Source organism: Camarhynchus parvulus, chromosome 23, assembly GCF_901933205.1.
Source record: "Camarhynchus parvulus chromosome 23, STF_HiC, whole genome shotgun sequence".
Lineage (NCBI taxonomy): Eukaryota > Metazoa > Chordata > Aves > Passeriformes > Thraupidae > Camarhynchus > Camarhynchus parvulus.
Window position 1 is genome coordinate 5,685,828 of NC_044593.1, and position 24,077 is coordinate 5,709,904.

At 59.5% G+C, this 24,077-nt stretch overlaps 1 protein-coding gene across 1 annotated transcript; it reads left to right on the forward strand.

Annotated features, from left to right (window-relative positions):
• The first annotated feature begins 7,708 nt into the window (after positions 1 to 7,708).
• Positions 7,709 to 21,975, forward strand: LOC115912785 (cAMP-dependent protein kinase inhibitor beta-like). The gene is made up of 5 exons (XM_030964510.1): positions 7,709 to 8,009; positions 19,388 to 19,530; positions 20,597 to 20,701; positions 20,967 to 21,118; positions 21,673 to 21,975. Exons 4-5 carry the CDS (start codon positions 20,974 to 20,976, stop codon positions 21,753 to 21,755), a joined length of 228 nt encoding a protein of 75 aa, XP_030820370.1. The 5' UTR covers positions 7,709 to 8,009; positions 19,388 to 19,530; positions 20,597 to 20,701; positions 20,967 to 20,973; the 3' UTR covers positions 21,756 to 21,975.
• Positions 21,976 to 24,077: the final 2,102 nt, after the last annotated feature.

The following is a 24,077-nucleotide window of genomic DNA, read 5'->3' on the forward strand; positions in this document are numbered from 1 at the left end:
TCACATTCTTGTAACAAACTTTCTCACACCCTTTGTGTAAATAACTCATTGTTTTGCATTCTTTTATGGAGGAGGAGAAATTTGATGGACTGCTGGTTTGTCCAGTGTCATTGGAGAGGTGGCACTGTCACCGTCCAACCCGCTGTCACTTTTGGAAATCTATAAATGTTGGAGTCAGAAATTAAAAAGTCCTTTTTACCTTGAAAAGAGCAGTGTGTCTGCATCGTGTTATTTTGTGTCCTGCAGTGACAGGATCCTGGTTTGTCCTGGGCTCCCAGACACGGGCACAGGCTGGGAGAGCTGCAGTGCCTCCCCGCTGAGCTTGGACAGATGCTGTTTGTCTTTCTGCTGGTGGTGCCCAGATGCCTGCCTGGTGATGGATGGTGGTGTCACAGCAGAGATTCTGTGCTGCCACAACCACTGGGTCTCTCATGGGCTGGAAAATCTGGGGGTTACTCCACAGTGAGCTGATTTATTCCCCAAGGATCTGAGTCACAGAGGTGGGGAGCCTGCAGGAAGAAGCATCAGGGTGAGACCTTGCTCTGGTGTCCCTCACCCACCTGGCAGGAGGAGCTGCTCCTTCCCTTCCCTTCCCTTCCCTTCCCTTCCCTTCCCTTCCCTTCCCTTCCCTTCCCTTCCCTTCCCTTCCCTTCCCTTCCCTTCCCTTCCCTTCCCTTCCCTTCCCTTCCCTTCCCTTCCCTTCCCTTCCCTTCCCTTCCCTTCCCTTCCCTTCCCTTCCCTTCCCTTCTGCCTGCTCCTGCTTGGATCCTCAAGACTTGAGGCCCTCGATTTTCTTTCCTGGTGTCCAAAGCCACCCAACAACCCCCAAAGGCACCCAAAGCCACCCAACATCACCCAAAGCCACCCAAAGTCACCAGCCTTCCTTCAAACTCCCTCCCCTGAGCTCCTCCGCGCATTCCCCACGTCCCCTGGCTGACAGGACATCTCCATTGGGTGCACAGGAGCCAGGGCAATGCCGTGGGGATGGAAATTTGGGAGAGCTGCCCAAGGCACGTGTGGGTTTTGAGCCTCTTCATCTGCAGCCTTAACGATTCTCCCTCTTGGAGAAGGGTTAATGAGCCATGGAGATCCAATTAGACTCCTCTGCTCGACCTTTCACCTCCTTCTTGCCAGCTAAAACCAAAAAGAGAAAAAAAAACTAAAAGAAAACCCCACAAGTGGCAGCGTGCAGACAATGCAGACAATTAGATCCGTGTCTGCTTAGTGAGCTCATGGATCCAGCAGAAATTGGCCAGGCAGGGAAATGCAGCTGTGGCACAAGGTACAGTTTTGGGGCGATGGGTTTGGGGTTGACAAACCCCTGTGTGTGGGGCTGCCCTGCCTTTGGCATCCTGGGGGCTCTGGGGTGGGATTTAGGGCACACAGGACCCTTCCCCTCAGCCCCCAGCTGCAATCGGGCCCATCCCAGCCTTGGGGGTTGGGGGTCCCCTCCCCACTGTTGGGGAAGATGGAACAGGAGAGCCTTATAAATATGATTGTCTGGCAAAAGATTTTGAGAATATGGAAACTCTAAGTGAGATTGAAATGAAAGCAAGCTTTGAGATCCCTCAGTTACTGAACAACTGGAAAACAATGGCATGGCCAGCTGAAGGTGATCCCCTTTGGATCAAACAACACCCTCTGCTTGCAGACAGGCCCAAGGCTCAGAGCAGACCCTGCTGGCTTGGCAGAAGGGGCCAAAGAGGAGTTTTTAGGGTTTAAAATGTAACCCAGTGTGGGAATGTAATGATTCTTATAGGCTGTATGGAAATGCTATAGGATTTGTATCTTGGACTAGATTGGTTAGTGAGAATCAGAATATTCAAAACAAAAGATTTATTGTATTGTAGCGGGAACCTTGCTCTCCTGCCTTTCTTGCCCCTCTTAGCTCTTGCTTTTTACCCCATTTATTCTCTTACCCTCTCACCCTCTCTCCCCCTCTCCTCTCTCAGCCTGCTCTGAGCTGTGGCTGGCAGCTCCCAGCAGGGCCCTGCACCCAGGCCCTTTGCAATGAACCACAAGTTCCTGACCTGGCTGCAGAGATCTCTGCTCTCTGTCCATCCCCACCATCCTACCCCCGATGCTCTTACACCCCACGCTGTGTTTGACAGAGTCAGGAGCCGAGCTGAGCCCAGCCCCTGCCCTGTTCCCACCCTGCAGAGCCTTTGTGGGGTGCAGACAATCCCTCCGTGGATTTGGGGTTTGCTGCCTGCACCCCGCGGGCTCCCAGGGCTGCTCTTTGTCACCCACAGCAGCCGGCCGTGTTTCCCGCTGTGTTTTTCCAGGATCAGGGATCCTAACCAGCTCCAGATGCTCCAGAGGCGTGGGAGCACCAGGCTGGGAGCAGAACCCAGGGCGGGGAGAAGGGGCTGAGACCCAGCAGGAGCACCCGCGGTCACCTGGGGCACTCGGGGGTGACAGATGCCACCAGCACGGGGTGACAGATGCCACCGGCGCGGGGCTGGCGGTGCCCCCCCGGCTCTGCCGAGCCCCACGTGGCCGTGCCGAGCAGATTTTGCTTGGCTGCCTGGGCTATATTTAGCCGCCTGTAAAAGGGGTTAGCGAGCAGCGCTGGAGCCAGTGGCACAGCTAAGAATGTCAACGTAAGAGCAGCCAGGGATAAAAAAAGCCCAGGCCGGGCGCTGGGAGCTTTGCACAAATCCCCGCGGCTGCGGGAGCTGCAGGCGGGCAGGGCTCATCTCCGGCCGTGGCCACTCCCTGGGCACCCACCTGGAGGCTCCTCACGGTTTTGGGGCCGGTTTGCAGCGTCCCTGTGCTCAGCTGGGCTCTCAGGGGTCGCAATGGGGTGGGTTTGGTGAAACCCCCGAGCTCTGTCCCCTCTGTGCCCAGGCAGGAGGCACAAGGTGCTCCCCATCTGGGAGGTGTTCCTGAGGCTCCACATCCCCATCCAGGCATCTGCAAGTTACTGGAGCATGAAGAACGGATTTGAGCGCTCCTTTTTTTGCCCGTGAACACATTTTTTGGGGGATGCTGCCTTTCTGCTCGTTTAACTCCAGCACACCTTTCCTCCCAATGCTCCCCTTGCCGCCCTGATCTGGCCCCTTAAAGCAAGAACGGGGCAAATCCTGCCACATCCCAACTCTTCCTGCTGCATCCCAGATCTTCCTGCCTCATCCCTGCTCTTCCTGCCACATCCCAGCTCTTCCAGCCCCATCCCAGCTCTTCCAGCCCCATCCCAGCTCTTCCTGCCACATCCCAGCTCTTCCTGCCACATCCCTGCTCTTCTAGCCCCATCCCTGCTCTTCTAGCCCCATCCCAGTTCTTCCCATCCCCATCCCAGCTCCTCCCAACTCCATCCCAGCTCTTTCCAGCATATCCCAGCTCTTCCTGCCTCATCCCTGCTCTTCCATCCCAGCTCTTCCCATCCTATCCCAGCTGTTCCCAGCCCCATCTCAGCTCTTCCCACCACATCCAAGTTCTTCCACCCCATCCCAGCTCTTCCATCCCAGCTCTTCCTGCCTCATCCCAACTCTTCCTGCCTCATCCCAGCTCTTCCAGCCCCATCCCAGTTCTTCCCATCCCATCCCAGCTCTTCCCATCACATCCAAGTTCTTCCACCCCATCCCAGCTCTTCCCACCCCATCCCAGCTCTTCCCACCCCATCCCAGCTCTTCCTGCCCCTGCTGTGCTGCTCTGAGCTGTCCTGACCTTGCCTGGGCTCACTCCTGCCTGTGCAGCCCAGGCTGTGCCCAGAGCTGTGGGATTCCAGCCAATCCCAGAGCCAATGCACAGGCAAGGTGCTTTCCTGAGCTGATTCCCAGAAATAATTTGCACGTCCTGCTGGTGCACTGGGGCAGGGGATGAATATTTTGGTGGCTGAGCCCCAAGAGAGGCACTTTGAGTCATTCAGTGCTCCTTTTCCCCCAGCTCCTGTGATGAGCTGGCAGCAGGATGAGCCTGGGGCTGGGATTGGGTCTGGCTGTGGGATCCACCTCACCTTTGGGTCAGGAGGGAGCTCCTGCTGCTGCAAAAACAGCAACAAATCATTCCTTTGGTTGAAATTTTCCATTCTGCCGGGGACAGCGAGGCTGCAGATGAGCAGCAAAGACCTGTGCAACTCACTGCAGATATTCCAGCTGCCCTGACAGCCTGAACTAGGGGATAAAATCAGGAAAAGCAGCTGGTGTGCTGTCCCCCGGAGGGGCAGGATGCTCTGGGCTGGGCACACGCTGGGGGGGAGGATCTCCAGAAGCTCCCTGATGTCCTGGGGGCAGATGGAGCTGCAGATTCCCCGTGCCCTGTGAAGGACAGGGCGGAGCGGCACGCTGGGATGCAGATGGCAGAGTCCTGGAGCACGGAGGGTGCCCGGGAAGGGCACTGCTGCAGCTCTGACATGGCCAGACTCTGCTCAGTGTGACGCCCCAGCCTGCCTGGTGACAAATCCTCTCCCTGGGAGCTCTTTGCTGGCATTTTCCCTCTGCTTTGAAATCCTGCAGGCAAGGAAATGCTCTGGCTGCCTTTGCCCCCCAGATCTCGCAGGCAGGAAGGTTTCTCCTGAGGGCCGAGGGCGTTTCCTGCAGGTCCATCCCTCAGGAGCCACCTCCATCCCTCCAGGGTGGCTTCCAGGCCGTGTCCTGCTGCAGCTCATGGAAAGTCCCAGCCCCCAGCCAGGGAACAACTTGCAGGTCCCCAAACCCTGTGACCCATGTCCCAAAATAGCCCCTTAAGGGAGGCGCTGACGCAGCCCCTGGGCTCAGGAGTGACCTTCCCTGAGCGTCACCTTGTCCCCAGCGGGCAAGCAGGGGCTCAGCTCTTCCAGACATCTTTTCTGAAAAATCCTTTCCTTAGGAGTTTTTCTCCTGAGAGGCTGAGAGGCCTCAGGAACAAAATGTAAACATTGATTATCTGCTGCTGTGGAATGCAACAGGTGCATCTGTGATTGGCCCATGTTGGTTGTTTATAATTAATGGCCAATCACAGTCAGCTGGCTCGGACACAGAGCCCGAGCCACAAACCTTTGTTATCATTCTTTGCTATTCTATTCTTAGCTAGCCTTCTGATGAAATCCTTTCTTCTATTCTTTTAGTACAGTTTTAATGTAATATATGTCATAAAATAATAAATCAGCCTTCTGAAACATGGAGTCAGATCCTCGTCTCTTCCCTCATCCTCAGACCCCTGTGAACACAGTCACACTCAGCCAGGCTGGAAATCAGAAAGATGCATCTAAAAGAGGAACAGCCCAGGGCTGCTCTCCCCCAGCAGTGACTTTTAGCCCAAATCAGAGCCCGCAGCGCTGGGCAGGGGAGTGGAAAACAGCTCTGCCCCCTCCCTGCTGCCTCCAGGAGCTGCCCCAGCCCTGCAGCAGCCCCAGGGTCCGTGGGGATTACCGACCCTCCTGCCCCAGGGGGATAAAGCAGCTGGGCAGCAGAAGCAGGAGGAGGAGAACAGATTCTTCCAGACTGATATTCTCCCAGTTCTGGATCCCGGGTTTTTGGGGAAAATAGGATTTAGAGCAGAGCAGAGCACGGAGCAGTCTGAGCCCATCCTCACTGCTTCACATCCCTGATGGATCAATCAGGGCTCTCCCAAAGCTCAGGAGGGCACAAACGATAGATTTTAGACCCAGTTCATCCTGCTGGGAGCATCCTGGGAAGGGGATCCCAAGGTCTGCAAATCCCCAGGGCAGCAGCTGGAGGAGCAGGGGGAGCACAGAGCAGCCTTTGCCCCACGCTGGGGCAGCGCCAAGCACCACGGCCCTGCCCTGGCCCACCGGGAGCTGCCTGAGCAGAGAATAATTTTGGAATAATTTTTCCCTTCCCAGCCGCTGTCCTGGATCCCTGGGGTTTGTACCCAAGTTCTGGGAGCTCCAGCTGGGGCTCTGGGCTGCTGCTGTCAGCATGCCCTGGATGCAGGAGGTTTGGGAGAACTTATTCCGTGTCAGCACTGCACTGGCATGATATGGAGGCACTCACACACCTCTGGTGTGCCTCAGTTTCCCCAGCTCCCCCAGCCCAGCCATCCCAAAGGATCACACGGGGAGGGAATTGTTCAGCCTCGGAGGAGATGGATGCTCTGCCCTTCAGCTGTCCCGGGGCAGAGCATCCGCCGGGGCCGCTCGGGAGCTGGGGACAGGGAGAACTCTCCAAGGTGCTCCGAAGCACAGCGGGCTCTCCTCCCGTCCCTTCCCGTGCCCGCAGCATCCCCCGCTCCCTCCCAGCCGTCCCCTCGGCCCGCCACAGCGGTGTCACATCCGATCGGGTGCCAGGCAGGATAAACATCGCCGCTGCTCGGCCCGACACTGCTCCGGCGAGGGGAGACAGTCAAGGAGAAAGCGGAGCGTGAGCAGCTAAAAATAGCGGCTGGCGAAGGCTCCGCTCCGCGCCGGCCGCGCTGGAGCCGCCACCGCCCGTCCCCGCCGTGAGCGGCACCGCCACCGCCACCCGTGTCACCATCCTGGGCATGGCACCGCCACCCGTGTCCCCACCGTGAGCGGGCACCGCCACCCGTGTCCCCCGCCGGGCACGGCACCGCAGCTCCTGCCGAGGTTTTGGGGTTCGGGGGTACCAGAGGGAGCCCCGGCCGTGTCCTGGTGGCGCCTGGCCGTGTCGCTGTCCCCTGGCCCGCTGGTGGCTGCGGGGCTCGGGGGAACATCGCCCGTCCGGGGCAGCAGCACCGCTCCAGGGGAAGGGACGGGATGGACACCGCGCTCCGGGCGCTGAGCATCGCCCGTGGCCATCGGCGGCGAGAGGAGCTTGGCCAGAGCCGGGAATTTGGGATCACGCCCCAGCCCCGCTCCTGCTGGGAGCAGCGTCCCCCTGCAGGGATGGGGGCCCCATCACCAGCGGGGTCCCTCCCAAAGCACCCCCCGCTGCCCCAGCCCTGGGGACAGCCACCTTCGGGGCCGCGAGGGATATTTTGAAGCCTCTCACCAACGCCCCGCGTTTCCAGAGGCAGGGATGCCGATGGAAGCGCTGGGAGGCGGTCACTGCTCCTGCCTGCAATTCCAGGCGGTTTTAATTCCCGCTCTGCCTCCCGCACCTCGCTGCCCTGACCCAGGGGTTCTCACCCCCATCTCACACCCTCGGCGCTGGCCGTGTCCCCCCTCAAGGTGACACCGGTGTCAGGCCAGGAGCAGCTGGTGGCATCTGCTCCACACCCAGGTTGTGCCAGGCTGTGCCCAGCGGGGCCGTGCCGTGATGCGCTGGATTTCCAGCCGCAGTCAGGGTCTCCCAGCCCCCCGCCCCCTCCCCCACCCACCCCACGGGCGCAGCCACGGATTTTTTAATTCTTTTTCGCCTCCAAATACTGGGAGCCTGACATTGATTTTGGCCGCACTAAATGGAGCTGTGTGGGTTGGGGTCAAATTGTCCTGGAGGGGGAGCAGAGCCCCCTCCACCCAACCCCCTGGGGGGCTCTGGGGAGCCGAATCCAGAGGAAATCGGAGGGGAAATTTCCCATTTCCCCGAGCAGGGCTGGTGGCCACGCCGGGCTGGGGGTCCAGGCCGGGCAGAGTCCCCCGGAGCTGGGGGCCCGGGGGATGCCACAGCCCTCCCTCCCCTGTGTGAGCGCGGGGGGACGCGGGGACACGGCAGCCGGGGGGGGGCGAGGGGCGGCCCCGGCGGCGGGGGGAGAGGGGGGGCGGCGGGCGGGGCCGCGCTGGGTCCCCCCCGCGCCGAGCGGGGGCCGGGCCGGGCGGGAGCGGCGGCGCTGGGCGGGCGGCGGCGGCGGCGGCTCGGCCCCGGGTGCCCCAGGGCCGCCTGGAGCCGGAGGCTTCCCCGCGGCTCCTGCCGAGCGCGGAGCATCCTTCCCCCGGCAGCCGGGCTGGCACCGGCACCGGCAGCGGCATCACCACCGGCACCGACAGCGGAATCAGCATCACCATCGGCACCGGCTCCGGCACCAGAATTAGCATCAACAGCGGCACCGGCATCGCCCCCGGCACCGACATCCCTCCCCATCGCCGCCGGCACCGGCGGCAGCATCACCTTCGGTGTCACCGTCACCGCCGGCCTCGGCACCGGCCCCGGGATCGCCGCCGGCACCAGGTGAGCGGTTGGTGGCTGCTGGGTGCAGGTGACGTGGTGGCACCGAGGCCCTGGGCCACCGCGGAGGGTGTCCTGGGCTCCCCGGGGCGAGGAACCAGGTGCCCACCCCGGGGACTGGGTGCCCACCCCGGAGAGGAGGTTCCCACCCCGGGCACCCCCTGGGAAGGTGCAGAGGCCGGAGGGTCAGGGGTTGGTGGTGGTGGCCTCAGGGACAGATGGGTTTTGGGGCGATGCGAGTTGGCAGCAGCTGCACTGGGGTGTTTCTCGAGGGCTTGGGGTGTCTGTGCCACCCTCCAGGGCCAGGGGGCTCAGGGGAGGATTTGGGGAGCAGCGCTGAGGCACCGAGCAGGGCTGGGCACTCAGATCAGCCCCCATGGCGGCACCTCTGTCGCAGCCCGGCACCCGCCCCCTGCCTGTCCTGGGCCATCGCTGCCCCTCCACCCTCCCCCTGCTCTCTCCTCCTCTCAGCCACCGCTTCTACCCCACCCCCGCTCCAGCCCTCAGCCGCTCCCGGGCTGGAGCTTCCCAGGCGATTTTGGCCCGGGGAGCCCCCGGGGCTGAGCACCCCGAGCAGGGACACGGCCGCGCTCCTGTGGTGCTTCCTGCCGGGAGGAAAGGGTTTCCCCAGGGACAGCCCCTCCTCCCCGCCTTGGGGCATCGCCTTGGCACATCGCCCCTGCTGATGCTTGGATCGGCTCCCTTTGGTCCCCGGAGCTGGCTGCTGTCCCCGGCTGGATGCAGTGCCACCGAGGAGGTGGCAGAGGCAGGATGTCCCCTGCTCACCCCGAATGCTCCCAGCCCATGACCTTGGGGTGTCCGCCCCAGTCCTCGCTGTCACAAGGGGACCCGGCCCTCCGCTGTCCCCTGTCCTCGCCCTTCAGCTCAGCACCAATCCCCCAGAGCAGGAGATGGGGGAGGGGAAAGGTGGAGGCAGAGCCAGATCCTCACTTTGAACTGAGGGAATCCCAGCGTTGCTGCCCGGGCTGGGATGCTGGAGGCAGAGTTGGGGTGCCCTGAGGGTGCCCTGGGGCTGCTCTGGGGCTTTGGCTGTGAGGATTCCTTGGGGTTCAGCTCCTGGGGCAGCTGGAGGAGCTCTGCTGGGTGCTTCAGACCTTGGGGGACCTAGAACCAGGAACAGGATGGGGACCCTGGCCCTGCTCTGCCCTTGGCTCCTGGAACAGGCAATTCCAGCTCCCTTGGCTCCTGGAATGGGCAGTTCCAGCTCCTGGAAAGGGCAATTCCAGCTCCTGGAATGAGCAATTCCAGGTCTTGGAACGGGCAATTCCAGCTCCTGGAACGGGCAATTCCAGCTCCCTTGGGTCCTGGAATGGGCAGTTCCAGATCCTGAAAAGGGCAATTACAGCTACTGGAAAGGGCAATTCCAGCTCCCTTGGCTCCTGGAATGGCAATTCCAGCTCCCTTGGATCCTAGAATGGACAATTTCAACTCCCTTGGCTCCTGGAATGGACAATTCCAGCTCCTGGCTCAGCCCTGGGCCATTGGGACTGGCTCTGCTCCATCCCAGATTTCCAGCCGTGCCCCTGATCCCAGAGCACCTGCACGGACTTGTCCCCTCCTTGGCTGTTGGTCCCCAGGCTGGGGTTTTGTCACAGGGTGGGTGGTGGTGGCAGCTGGAGGCTCCTGGGGCTGCTCCCACCTCGGTGCAGGGAAATATCTGGATCACCGGGTGGGGGTTGCCGCCTCAGAGCTGGGGGTCCTGGAAGTTTCCCACCTCCCCTGGGCCGAGCTGCAGTGGGAAGGATCCAAAGGCATCCAGGGGCTGGGGGAGCCATGCCCAGAGCTCCCAGGGAAGCTCCAGCTGCCTCTGCTCCCTGGAAATCTGGCTGCCTGCACTTATCCCGGTGCTCCAGCAGGGCTGGGAGCCTCCTCCATTCCCAGCTGGACCAGGGTCCTCCCCAAGGTCCTCTCCCCGTGCCACCAGGGGCAGATGGAGCAGAAGGAGCTCCTGCAGGGACACGAGGCTCCCATGGTGCCCGAGCTCCAGTGCCACCGAGCCCGTGGCACTCCCGGCATGGCACTGGCTTGGTGGCGCCCAGCTGGCTCCCTGTGACAGCCCACAGCTCCCTGGGTTTCCCCTGGCACCCATCCCGGTGCCACCCACGGCTCCACAGCCAGAGAACCGAGGGTGTCCCCGTTCCATGCCCGGGTCCTGCCCGGCAGCTCCACCCTGGGCCGGGGCTGAAAACCCTCTGGGGGGAGGGAGCCTGAGCCTGGCCAGGAATGGAACTGCTGTGCATGTGGGTGACACCTTTATTATGCTAAATTACCTGGTTGTATTATGCAAAATTACAGTTTGTGGTGTGTCAGAGCAGGGAACTGAGGGTTCTGCTGGGAGCTCCATTACCCAGGGCTCAATCACCCTAATTACCCTCATTAGATCCCTTCCTTCCCCACCGAGATGCAGAGCTGCTGTTGACTCCCCTGAGTCCCAGAGCAGGGCTGGGTTAGCCAGGTTATCCAGGCTGGGTTATCCAGGTTATCCAGGTTATCCAGGCTGGGTTGTTCACATTAACCAGGCTGGGTTACCTATGTTATCCAGGCTGGGTTAACCAGGTTATCCAGGCTGGGTTATCCAGGTTATCCAGGTTACCCAGGCTGGGTTGTCCAGGTTAACCAGGTTATCCAGGCTGGGTTAGCCAGGTTATCTATGGTTATCCAGGCTGGGTTATCCAGGCTGGGTTAGCCAGGTTATCCAGGCTGGGTTGTCCAGGTTAACCAGGCTGGGTTACCTATGTTATCCAGGCTGGTTAACCAGGCTGAGTTAGCCAGGTTATCCAGGCTGGTTTGTCCAGGTTATCCAGGTTATCCAGGTTGGGTTACCCAGGTTATCCAGGTTGGGTTACCCAGGTTAACCAGGCTGGGTTAGCCAGGTTAACCGGGCTGGTTTGCTCAGGTTATCCAGGCTGGGTTATCCGGCTGGGTTACCCAGGTTATCCAGGCTGGGTTACCCAGGTTAACCAGGCTGAGTTAGCCAGGTTATCCAGGCTGGTTTGCCCAGGTTATCCAGGCTGGGTTACCCAGGTTATCCAGGCTGGGTTATCCATGCTCCAGCTCCATCTCATGGGGCTGGGGTGGCTCCCACCCCCCTCATGCCAAAGGGGCCGTGGTGTTTCCCCCTTGGACTCAAAAAGGAGCCAGATGCAGCCGATGGGAATGAGGAATGTGGGGAAGGGAAGCTCACCCAGCACCTTTGTGGGGTCTCTGATTGGCACCCAAACTCCCCAGTAGGAATTCCTGTGCTCCTCCCACCCCTCCAGCTGATTACCTTTAATCAGTTAATTAAAGGGAATTAACTGATGGAGGTGGAGGATGGAATATGAATAGCTCTGGAACAGGTCATGGCCTACAGGCTGGAGAACACCTGGCTGGGCTGGGAGTGCCTGGAGCAGCTTCCATTCCTCTCTGGGATGGGGTGGGATCCTTCCTTCCTTCGCCACTTCCTTCCTTCCCGCCACTTCCTTCCTTCCTTTCCTTCCTTCTTCCTTCCTTCTTCCTTCTTCTTCTTCCTTCCTTCCTTCCGCCACTTCCTTCCTTCCGCCACTTCCTTCCTTCCGCCACTTCCTTCCTTCCACCACTTCCTTCCTTCCTTCCTTCCTTCCGCCACTTCCTTCCTTCCTTCCTTCCTTCCGCCACTTCCTTCCTTCCTTCCTTCCTTCCTTCCTTCCTTCCTTCTTCCTTCCTTCCTTCCTTTTCTTCCTTCCTTCCTTCCTTCCTTCCTTCTTTTCTTCTTCTTCTCCTTCTTCTCTTCTCTTTCTTCCCTTCCTCCACTTCCTTCCGCCCCTTCCTTCCGCCCCTTCCGGGATCAGAGCTGCCCAGGGAGCTGGTCCCTGCCCCAGGGGTGCCCTCCATCCCTGCCCAGCAGCGTTCCCAGAGCCCCAGTGCCTCCTGGCAGAGGGACCTTGCCCCTCAGAGCCCCCAAACCCTGTTCCATGTGCTGGGGAAAGCCAGAAACCCTCGTTCTGAGCACAAAGAGATGGAAACATCCCCCAGGGCAGAGCAGCAGTGATGTGTGCTGGGCTGGGGTCTCAGAGCATGGGGAACAGGAGCTGGGATTTGGCCATTCCCTCTCCGGGCAGCACAGCTGAGGTTCTCCAGGTTTTCCATGCCCTCCCCTGGAGGTTTGGGGTACAGGATGAAGCTGCAGTGTCAGCCCATGGCCTCGTGCCTCTGAGCCTTTGGTGCTTTGCTCTCTAATCAGAGCAGCTCAGGCCTGTCCAGGGCTGAATCCAGGTGCTCCTGAGGGAATCACACATCCAGGTTTGCCAGCTGCTTTCAGCTTCTTTCCAGGATGCCCCTTGTGCTGCTCCCAGGGGAAAAACACCTCGATTTTATGCCAGTGTGGGCTTGTGGGAGATGCTGAGCTCAGCAGGGCTGTGCCAGGATTAAACTGCTGAGTCCTCTGGAGCGCTGCTCCCCGGCCCAGCCCAGGCCTGCAGGGTCCAGAGGGGATTTTCTCGGGGGTAACTGCCCCATGGGGGAGGCCAAGCCCTGGTGTGGGATGTGCTGTGAGCACCCCCGGGTCTGGAAGCACCAGGATTGTGACCGTGTTCACAGGGGTTTTCGGATTGGGGAAGAGACGAGGATCTGACTCCATGTTTCAGAAGGCTGATTTATTATTTTATGATATATATTACATTAAAACTATACTAAAAGAATAGAAGAAAAGGTTTCATCAGAAGGCTAGCTAAGAATAGAATAGGAAGGAATAATAACAAAGGTTTGTGGCTCGGGCTCTCTGTCTGAGCCAGCTGGGCTGTGATTGGCCATTAATTAGAAACAACCAACATGGGCCAATCACAGATGCACCTGTTGCATTCCACAGCAGCAGATAATCAATGTCTACATTTTGTTCCTGAGGCCTCTCAGCTTCTCAGGATGAAAAATCCTAAGGAAAGGATTTTCCATAAAATCTGTCTGCGCCACCTGGATTTGGGTTGGCAGAATCTGGGTTTGCTCAGGGAAACAGGATTGGGATGTCCGGGAGCACAAGAGCTGGGTTCACTCCTGCACTGGAGCAGGGCTTGCTCTGGTTTGTGTTTCCAGCACTAAAAACCAAAGGGACAGTTTATACAAACAGCCTGAAATCCCTTCTGGACAGACTCAGCTTGGCTTTTAGGCACAGCTGAACTCTGCCATCATCCCCGTGGGTGACAGAGAAGCAGCAGAGCCTGGGCTGCTGCCGGCGGCTCCATCCCGGCAGCAAACCCCTTCCCTCCTGCTGGGAGCCAGGAACCACGGGGAATGGAGATCACCGGTGTCCCATTTCAGAGCCCTTCCTTCTCCTTGCCTTCAGCAGGAATTTAGGTCTCAGTATCCCACAAGCCCAGCTGACCCCCTGAAGAGAAGGGTTTATGCTCTGCCCAGGCCGGTATTAGCTGGGACACAGCTCAGGTTTTGTGTGGAAATAAAAATTCCGAGTCCTACAGCTGGGAAAAAAAAACCCTAAAAAAATAAGTCATGAAATCCCTGGTTGGAAAAGATCTTAAACCCACCCAGTGCCACCCCTGCCATGGCAGGGACAGCTCCCCCTGTCCCAGGTGCTCCAGCCTGGCCTTGGGCACTGCCAGGGCTCCAGGGGCAGCCACAGCTGCTCTGGGCACCCTGGCACAGCCCAAACCTCTCGAACCAGGCCTTGCCAGGCTACAAACCCCCTGTGGCAAATGGCACTGGGGGCACCTGGAACCAGCCAGGAAATCATTCTTTCCTTTCCTTTCTCCATTTGCTGCAATGGGCTTTGGTGCTGGTTTCCATCCTGGATTCAGGAATGGGAATGCCAGAGTGCTTTGGGTGGGAAGGGATCTTCAATGGCAGCTCATTGCAGCCCAGAGACAGCTCCCACTGTGCCAGGTGCTGCCAGCCCCAATGCCCAGCCTGGCCTTGGGCACTGCCAGGGCTCCAGGGGCAGCCACAGCTGCTCTGGGCAGACCCTGAATTGTGCAAAAGGAAGCAGAGGATGGAGGCTGATCTTTAAAAGGATCCCTGGGATCCAGGAGAGGCCTGGATGGAATAATTCAGGATTTGGGTGTGAGCAGGGGTGGGACTGAGCCTGAAGGTGGTCCTGCCCATCAGCAGGGCAGCGGTGGGGACCAGGCAGGAAGCAGGGAAGGGAAGTGAGGGTGATGGAGGGGACAAAGAGACCCTTCAGCATTTCCCAAATCCATGGGTGAGACAATCCAAGCATAGACAGGAGTGGTGGAGAAGAGGCAAAGCCAGTCTGGATGTGAGGATGAGTGTGCAAGAGCAGGAGGAAGGTCAGAGCTCAAGGCAGGACATGACAGGAGGGGGCTTAGAGGGTGATGGGAACTCCTCTGGAAGTGAAATTATCCCAATGAGGGGGATCTGCTGCTCCATGGAGAGGGAAGGAGTGGGAGCCACTTGTCCAAAGCCTTTGGAACAGGGGGGGGGTTTGCTGGGAAGGGAATCCTGGGGAAGAGCCAGCCCTGAGGGTACCAGGATGTGCCAGAGCTTTGGGGGGCTGCCAGTGCCACCCCTGCTTAGGAATGCCACTGGAACAATTCCTCAGAGCTTTGAGAAAGAGCCAGGGAGGAGAAGAGCCAGAGGAAAACTGGGGGGAACCCAGTGGGAGACCTTGCTGGTGCTCCAAGCAGGATCCAGGTTCATTTGGATCCCTGCACACTTCACTCCAGACCATCACTCCCAAGGTGCCCAGCAAGATCTGAGCTGGCCCAAATTCCTGCCTGGCCCAAATTCCTGCCTGGCCCAAATTCCTGCCTGGCCCATCTGGAATCCTGGGGACTTAGGGATGAAAATGCCAGGCCATGGTTGGAGAGGTTCTGCTGCCCAGGGCAGGCAGGGGGGACAGCATCCCATGGGAATGGGTCTGGAAGTTGAATCCCTGCCAGGAGGGATCATCATCCTCTCCAGACACTTCCTTGTGTGCAGCAAAACCTGTCCCAAAAGTCATTTTGCACCTCCATGCTCAATATTCCTGCACCAGCCCTCATTCCTGCAGCTTTTCCCCCTTTCCCAGGAGTTCAGGACAATATTTATCTCCTTCCTCTCCCTGGGATCCTGAGCTGTCCCTGGCAGGTGACACAGCCTGTTCCCACCTGGCTCAGCATCCCCAGGGCTCCAGCAGCCGCTTCCCTGGAGAGGAGCTGAACCTGCTGCCTCCCCAGGGGAGCTGCAGGCTCTCCAGGTTTTATCCTGTGTTTAATTATTGCCATCTGCTGCTCCCAGCTCCGGGGCTGCTCGGGCTGCCTGCTGGCTCTTGGGATCTGGCTAAGCCAAGCCCATTGGATTTCCCTCCTGTGTGGACTCCTGGCTCATTTTCCTGGTGATGCTCCTGTTCCCTTCTGACCTGGGGCATCTCTTTCCTTCCCATTCCGCTCAATTTCCCAGTTTCATCTCGCTAAGTCCTTCCCATTTTTAATTGTGTTCATTGGCATTGAGGGGTCGCTGGTGGATTTTTGATGGCTTGTTCCAGGCTGCAGCATTCCCAGCACAGATCCCATAAAATATTGAATTAAACGAGCAGGAGGGATCCCCCAGAGAGAGGAAACCAAGATCATTAAATGCCCCTTGTGGCTCAATGAATCCTCAAGATTCCTGTAACACCTCCCAGGCCCTGAATTCCTGGAGCATTCCTGGTTTGTTGTCTCTGGTCTGGGGGAGAGTTCAGCCTGCTGTCCCAGCACACGTCATGGCTGTGTGTCCCTGGTGGTCCCCGGGCTTCAGGTGCAGTTTGGGGTCCCTGCCACCCCCAGCAACCCCAGGAAGTTGTGTCAGAGGGGACACACTGCTCCTGAGGGGATCATGGGTGTGTGTGAACCCTGACCTGGGCTCCTCGGGCTGCTCCAGCCCCAGGTGGGTCCTGTGGTGCTGTTCACAGGGCTCCCAGGATGAGGGAAGAGATGAGAATCTTGACTCCATATTTCAGATTTATTATTTTATGATATATATTATATTAAAAGAAAATGATACATTAAAACTCTACTAAAAGAATAGAAGGAAGGATTTCATCAGAAGGCTAGAAAAGGAAAGGAATGATGATAAAATCTTGTGACTGCTCACAGCCTCGACACAGGTGGCTGTCATTGGTCATCAAGTGAAAACAATTTCACATGCTGGGTAAACAATTCTCCAGATCACATTCCAAAGCAGCAGAACATGGAGAAGCTGAAGCTTCTCAGCTTCTCAGTAGAAAAGATGCTGGCGAAGGGATTTTTCATAAAATATGTCTGTGACAGGTCTCACCTTGCTTCAGCACCCTCCTCCCCTCCTGCAGGGCTCTGCTGTTCCCAGGGCCCTGACCAAGGAGCTCATCCCTGTCCATCTCCTCCCTCCAGCTCTCCCAGCACCTTCCCTGCCCATCGCCAGGGGGATTAAGGTTTATTTCTGCCCTTCCCTCCTCTATCCCATTAGGGGCATTAAAGCAGGAGCCAGCGACCCCGAGGAGCTTCCATGTGACTCCAGGAGCTTTTTTAGGCTGAGACCACACTAAGCCACCAAAAGTGTCCCTGCTTAGAGGGGGAAATCCTCCCTCACCGGGTTTGTCCAGTGGGATTTGCCCCGTTTGGGTTGGAATTGCCTGTGGGCTGTGCTGTGAGGGCCCCAACGAAGGAGGAATGATGAGGAGGACTCTATTGATATCAGAAGGCTAATTAATTACTTTATTATACTATATTATTCTATACTATATTACATTACATCTAAACTGAATCTGCCGAGCACTCAACCCTGCACACCCTGCACTGAATCTCATGACTGTCCCCCCACAGTCCCAGCACACACACACACACCTGGTCCTGAAAGGCCAAGGAACCAAAACACCATCACTGTAGGTGAACAATCTCCATATTGCATTCTACTGTGGCACAAACACAGGCACAGCAAACGAGATAAGAATTGGGTTTTCTTTCTCTGATGTTCAGAGAATGTGAAACCCAGAAATATTCTTGGGAAGAACTGTTCCTTGCTTTTCTCTGTGAAGAGAAATGTGGGGCTGCACACCTGGAGGTGGTGGCATGGGGAGGTGTCGGTGGCTTGGCCATTGTCCCCGGGCTGCAGGGACAGCCCGATGGGACAGCGGTGCTGCATCCCAGGGGAGCTCAGGGTGGTGCCAACCCCGGCTTTGGGTCACAGCCAGCCCCAGGGTCCTGGTCCCCGGTGGGGTTTTTCAGAGCGGGGTCTGGCCCCATCCCCATCCCTGGGAGCTGCGGGAGGGGCATGGGCAGGACCCGGAGGGCACGGGTTGGGCACTCCCGGACTGGGCACTCCCGGGTTGGGCACTCCTGGGGTTGGGCACTCCCGGACTGGGCACTCCCGGGTTGGGCACTCCTGGGGTTGGGCACTCCCGGGCTGGGCACTCCCGGGCACTGCTGGGGCTGGGCATTCCGGGTGGGCATTCCCGGGTTGGACATTCCCGGGTTGGGCACTCCCGGGGCTGGGCACTGCCGGGGCTGGGCACTCCCGGGATTGAGCACTCCCGGCTCCCGGCGCGTCGGCTGCCGGGGGAGCTCTGATCCGGCCGGGGGCTGGGCCGGGGGCAGGGAATGTGTGTGTGAGTGTGAGTGTGAACGAGTGTGAGTGTGAGCGTGAACACGTGTGAGTGTGTGTGAGTGTGAACACGTGTGTGAGTGTGTGTGTCAGAGTGTGTGAGTGTGAACATGTGTGAGTGTGAGTGTGCATGCGTGTGAATGTGAGTGGGAACACATGTATGAGCGTGAACACGTGTGTGAGTGTGTGTGAGTGTGAGATTTTGTGAGTTTGTGAGTGCGAATATGTGTGAGTGTGCATGAGTGTGAGTGTGAGTGGGAACACGTGTGTGGGTGAGAACATGTGTGTGAGTATGTGAGTGTGAGTGTGAGCATGTGTGTGTATGTATGTGTGTGAACACGTGAATGTGTGTGAGTGTGCACATGTCTGTGTGAGTGTGTGTGTGTGTGTGCACACGTGTGTGAGTGCATGTGTAAGTATGTGTGAGTGTGCAAACATGTGCGAAGATGTGTGATTGTGTGTGAGTGTGTGAGCAAGCAGATTTGAGTGTGTGTGTGCCTGAGTGTGTCAGTGTGTGTGTCACCATGCACACGTGTGTGTGTGTGTGTGTGTGTGTGTGTGTGTGTGTGTGTGTGTGTGTGTGTGTGTGTGATCACGGCATCAGGGATCCGCGGGGATCCACAGGTAATCCCGTCATCCTTCACCCTGGAACCCCCCGAGATCAGAGCCCGGCGTTCCCTCAGCCACCCCCTGTCCCCAGGTGCCACATCCCCGCAGCTGCTTGGTCCCCCCTGGTGGCTCCTGCACAGCCCTTTCCATGCAGGATTTCTCCCTAAGACCCCCGGAGCCCCTGGAATGCGTGTGCTCGTGTGCTCGTGTGCTCGTGTGCTCACACTGCCACACATGTGTGTGTGATCCCCAACACCCCGGGGACACGGCGGGACACCCCGGGGATGGCACACGTGTCCCCGTGCCAGGCTCGGGCTCCCCCGGGTGCTGTTGTGGTGGCACAGGTGGTGCCAGGGGAGGGATGGGACCTTGAGCAGGTGGGAGTGGGACAAACTCTGGGACATGGAGGTGACACGGCTGTGGCACTGGGAGCCAGGAGGTGCCACACGTGCAGGCACAGCGACAGGGAGTGCCACACAGCGTGGCAGGGGTGTCACACTGCACAGACTGCCAGGAGTGCCACACTGTCACACAGACATGTCAGGGAGTGCCACATGCGCACAGGTGTGACAGGGAAGGTCACACGTGCACACACTGTGTCAGAGGGACAGCCCAGCCAGAGGTGACACACACGAACACAAACACACACAGCCGTGGCAATGCACACACACGTGACAATTCACACACCTGTGACAATGCACATGTGACCATGCACACACACCTGAAAATGTGACAGTTCACACCTGTGACAATACACACACCTGTGAGAATTCATACATGTGACTGCACACACCTGTGGCATTGCACACACCTGTGACAATTCATACGCATGACAACTCACACACATGGCAATTCACACACATGACAACTCACACCTGTGACAATTCACACCTGTGACAATGCACACATGTGTGACAACTCAGAGCCGTGACAATGCACACACATGTAACAAATCATACACATGACAATTCACACACCTGTGGCACTGCTCACACCTGTGCTGGAGCAGTGCAGGTGGCTCCAGAGGGCAGTGGCCGTGCAGGTGTACAGGGAACCTTTGTCCCCACCCCTGCCTTTGTCACTGCCAGCCCGGCCCTGTGCCTCAGTTTCCCTCTTGAGCAGCACCAGAGTCCTGCCCCTCATGGCACAGCCACCCCAGCAGTGATCACTAATTAACGAATCATTAATCACCTCCCTGGTTAATCATTTCTTTCTCCCCCTCCCCGCAGCTGTGGCCATCCCTCCTGTGCAGACAGCGCCTGTGCCAAGGACCTTGGCTCGTCCTCCCTGCAGTGACTCCCAGCAGGAATTCCCAGTGATTCCCAGTGACTCCCAGCGCTGATTCCCAGCAGGAATTCCCAGCAGGACACTGGTGAGTTCACACCCCCACTGCCACCAGCTTGGGGACAGCAGTCCCAGCATTGCCACCAACATCTGGCCCAGAGGGGATGGGGCTGCTGGGGTGGTGGTCTGGGGTCCCTGTGCTCACTGGGGGGGGAGGGGATCTGGGGGTGGTGGGCCCCTTGTCCCTCCCAGGTCCTGTGCCACTTCTGGGCCACCCTTGTGCCACCCCTGGGCCACTCCCACCTCCCATGGCAAAAGCCCAAACTGTTTCCAGAGTTGAGCAAACACCTCAAGAAGGTCCCAGCAGTGCGGGCACCTGGATGGCTCCATGCCAGTCAGGTTTTCCTGGTTCCAGGGGCTTCCCAGAAGTGCCCCCATGCACACAGGGCAGCCCAGCTCCTGCTGCCCGCCTGGCTCAGCAGGAGCCGCTCTTCAAGGGACACAGTGGTGTCCTCAGGCTGGGGACTCCATGCTGTTCCCTGGCAGTGCTGGCTCAGCCTCCATCCCTGTCACCTCTGCATCCCCATCCCTGCTCTCCCTCTACCCATTCATCCATCCCCCATCCCTCCATCCATCCATCCATCATCCATCCATCATCCATCCATCCATCCATCCATCCATCCATCATCCATCCATTCATCATCCATCCATCACCCATCCATTCATCATCCATCCATCCATCCATCCATCCATCCATCCATCCATCCATCCATCCGTCCGTCCGTCCGTCCGTCCGTCCGTCCATCCATCCATCCATCCATCCATCCATCCATCCATCCATCCATCCATCCATCCATCCATCCCTGTCCATCCCCCATCCATCCATCCATCCGTCCGTCCGTCCGTCCGTCCGTCCGTCCGTCCGTCCGTCCATCCATCCATCCATCCATCCATCCATCCATCCATCCATCCATCCATCCATCCATCCATCCATCTATCCCTCTTCCATCCATCCCACCATGGATGACACCCTGGGGGTTCTGTGGTTGCTCCCATGGGGTCACAGCCTGTTGTCCCCCCCAGACTCACTCCCTGCTTCCTTTTCACCCCCCTTATCCCGGCCCCATTGGTGACCCCCTCTCTGCCTCCCCCAGGTCAGGGCCAGAGGGGACCCAGCCAGGACGGATCCCTGTCCCCCGTGGTGTCCCTCACCTGGGCACGGGGCAGACGCGGTGCCAGGCCAGGCTGGAGGGTGCCCGGTAAGGCTGCCTGGGCTGGGGGGGCTGGAGGGACCCTGGGACCCCCGTCCCTCCAGGCTGCAGTGACAGCAGAGATCAGAGCACCCAGAGGTGCCAGGGTGGGGGTGGCCAGTCCCAGGGCCTGCAGGGTGGCCCTGCCTTTGCTCCTGGGGGGCAGAGGGAGTGCAGGGGGAGCAGAGGCCACCAGAGCAGCCAGGCCGGAGCAGAGCCGGGTCCCTTGAGCTCACCGTGCTCCGGGGGTGACACAGGGGGCGTCTCTCCCCAGGGTTAGCATGACCGAGGTGGAACCCGTGCTGGACTTCGCATCCTCCGGCAGGACGGGCCGGCGTAATGCCCTGCCCGACATCCTGGGCTCGCCCGCCGGCGTCAGCCCCGCCGACCTGCCCCTCAAACTGGCCGAGATGTCCCTGAGCGCAGGTGGGTGACCAGGAGGGGCGGGAGGGTGTGGGGTGGGCAGGGACAGCGGTTCCCGGGTTCATCCCGTGCTGAGGGATGAGGACACAGAGGGGCTGGAGCGAGTCCAGGGGGAAGAACGGAGCTGAGAGGGGCTGGAGCCCCAGGAGGGGGCTGAAGGAGCTGGGAAGGGGCTCAGCCTGGAGCAAAGGAGGCTCAGGGGGCCCTTGTGGCTCTGCACAGCTCCTGCCAGGAGGGGACAGCCGGGGGGGTCGGGCTGTGCTCCAGGAACAGGGACAGGAGCAGAGGGAATGGCCAGGGCAGGTCCAGGTTGGATATTGGGGATAATTTCCCCATGGAAAGGGTGTCCAGGCGCTGGAACTGCCCAGGGGGGTTTGGAGTGCCCATCCCTGGAGGTGTCCAAGGTCACTGGGCTGGGGACAATGCGGGCATCGGGCACAGGTCGGAATCGATGCACAGGTCGGACTCGATGCTCTTGGAGCTCTTTTCCAGCCCCAACGGCTCCGTGATTCCCTGCTCTGACCCCTTGCCATGACCTCTCCGGGTCTCTCCCGCAGGCAGTGCCCAGGACATGCAGTCGCCCTCGGCGGAGGCGCCCCCTCCGCAGCCGCCCAGCCCCGAGCTGAAGGACACGTCCTAACCCCGCGCGGGGGGACATTTGTGACCGGCGGAGGAAGGAGGGGGCTGTGGGCCAGCCCAGCTCTCCTGGCTCGGCCGGAGCCCGCTGGGATTTCCTCGGTGCTGCCGCAGCGGGACCCCGGAGCGTCCCCCCGGCCATGCGGGAGCCGCGCGTGGCGGGGACACGGAGGGGACACGGAGGGGACCTGCCGTGACCGAGGGGCGATTCCCACCCACGCCCTGGGCCCGGACTCGGGGGTGGGGGGGATGTTTTGGCCTCCCCGGGGGGAGGAATATTTTTCTTCTGGGGCATTTGGCGGAGCCGAGCGCGGGGGGGTCCGGGGGCCCCTCTTGGCCGCAGGAGCAGCCACGGGTGTTTCTTGCTGAGTGTGGTGTTCACTGTGATGTTTTTGGGTACCCCCTCGTCTCCTGGCCTTTCTTCTGGGTGACTCAGGAGCCACTCCCAAGTTTTTGGGGGGGTGAGGTGGGAAACACAACCCGAGAGCCCCCCCAGCCCTCAAGCAAAGCTGCCAGCACCTCTGAGGGATCCCCCTGAGGAGCAGAGCCCCCCAGCGTGGTCCCGCTCCTGGGGTGGGGGATGCTGGTCAGTTTGGGGCGGGGAGCAGGGTGATGCTGTTCACCCCCAGCCCCCGAGCCAGGTCACCACTGTCCCCATGCCGGATCCCCTCCCCAGCCCCGGGCGGGGCCAGCCGGGTCCTGCGGCCTTTGGGGACACGGGGGACACAGAGTGCGGCTTTCCCAGGTTCTGTCCATGCTCCCCAAATCTCTGCTTCTGCCGGAGGGCGGGATGGGACCCTGCTGCTGGGCACTGAGGGACTCAGGGAGGGCTCCTCTGCCGCCTCTGGGGATCGCTGGCCGCTGGCCGGAGCTGGAACTCCTGGGAAGCCCCTGGAATCAGGAAAATCCAGCTGGCACGGAGCCATCCAGAGCCAGCGCTGCTGGGACCTTCTTGAGGAGTTTGCTCAGCTCTGGAAACACTTCGGGCTTTCGCCACGAGAGGTGGGAGTGGCTCAGGAGTGGCACAGGAGTGGCACAAGGGTGGCCCAGGAGTGGCACAGGACCTGGCAAGGACAGGATGGTTGGACGTGGAGCTGGGCCCACCCCATCCCTCCACCCATCCCATCCCATCCCATCCCATCCCATCCCATCCCATCCCATCCCATCCCATCCCATCCCATCCCATCCCATCCCATCGCGGACGGTCATCTATAGCTGTCGCTGTGGGACCAACAAAGGAGTCCCGCAGCCCAGGTCCCCTCTGGCCCCCGCCCTGGGACCAGGCGAGCCGTGCGGGGCCACAGGCGGGGCCACAGGCGGGGCCACCGTCCCCAGCACCCCGCGGGGTCCCGGCCACCATCGGGCTCCCGGGCACCTGGGCGTGGAGGGCAGCCCTGGACGGGAGGGAGGGTTGGGTGTGAGCGCACACGTGCAGGGGCATCCCTGGCTGTGGGTATCTGTGTGTGAGCATCTGTGGGTGTGGGCACCCATTTACAGGGGTATTCGTGGGTGTGGGAACCCGTGTGCATGGGCATCCCCGTGAGTGTGCATCCGTGTGCGTGGGCACCCGTTTACATTGTCATGGGCTCTCGTGTGTGTGTGTGTGCATGTGTGGGGTCATGGGCACCCCCACACCCTGCAATCGCTCTGTGGGGCCATCTGTGTGCTCATGGGCACTGGTTTATGTGGGCATTCATGCGCATGGAGTCCCGTGTGTGTGCATATCCGTGTGTGTGGGCATCCATGGGCACCCATGTGCATGGGCATCCATTTGTGTGTGCATCTATGTATGTGCGTGTGTGCATGTGCAGGGATATCTGTGTGTGTGTGCATGTGTGTGTGTGTGCATGTGTGTGGGGATATCTGTGTGTGTGTGTGTGTGTGTGTGTGAATCCATGTGTGTGCATCCATTTGTGTGTGCATCTGTGTGTGTGTGTGTGCATCCATGTGTGTGCACCCATGTGTATGTGCATCCCTGTGTGTGCATCCGTGTGTGTGAGCATCTGTGTGTGTGTGTGTGTGTGCATCCATGTGCACGTGCGTGTCTGTGTGTGTGTGTGTGTGTGTGTGCATGTGCAGGGACACATCCATGTGTGTGCATCCATGTGTGTGTGCAGGGACATCTGTGCGTGTGCATCCATGTGCGTGGCTATGTGTGTATATGCACGCGTGCAGTGCCATCTCTGTGGGTATCAGTGTGTGTGTGTGCACCCGTGCGCATGGGTATCTGTGCAGACGTGCAGTGACATCTGTGTGGGTATCAGTGTGTGTGTATGCATCCGTGTGCGTGGGTATCTGTGCACACATGCAGTGACATGTGGGTATC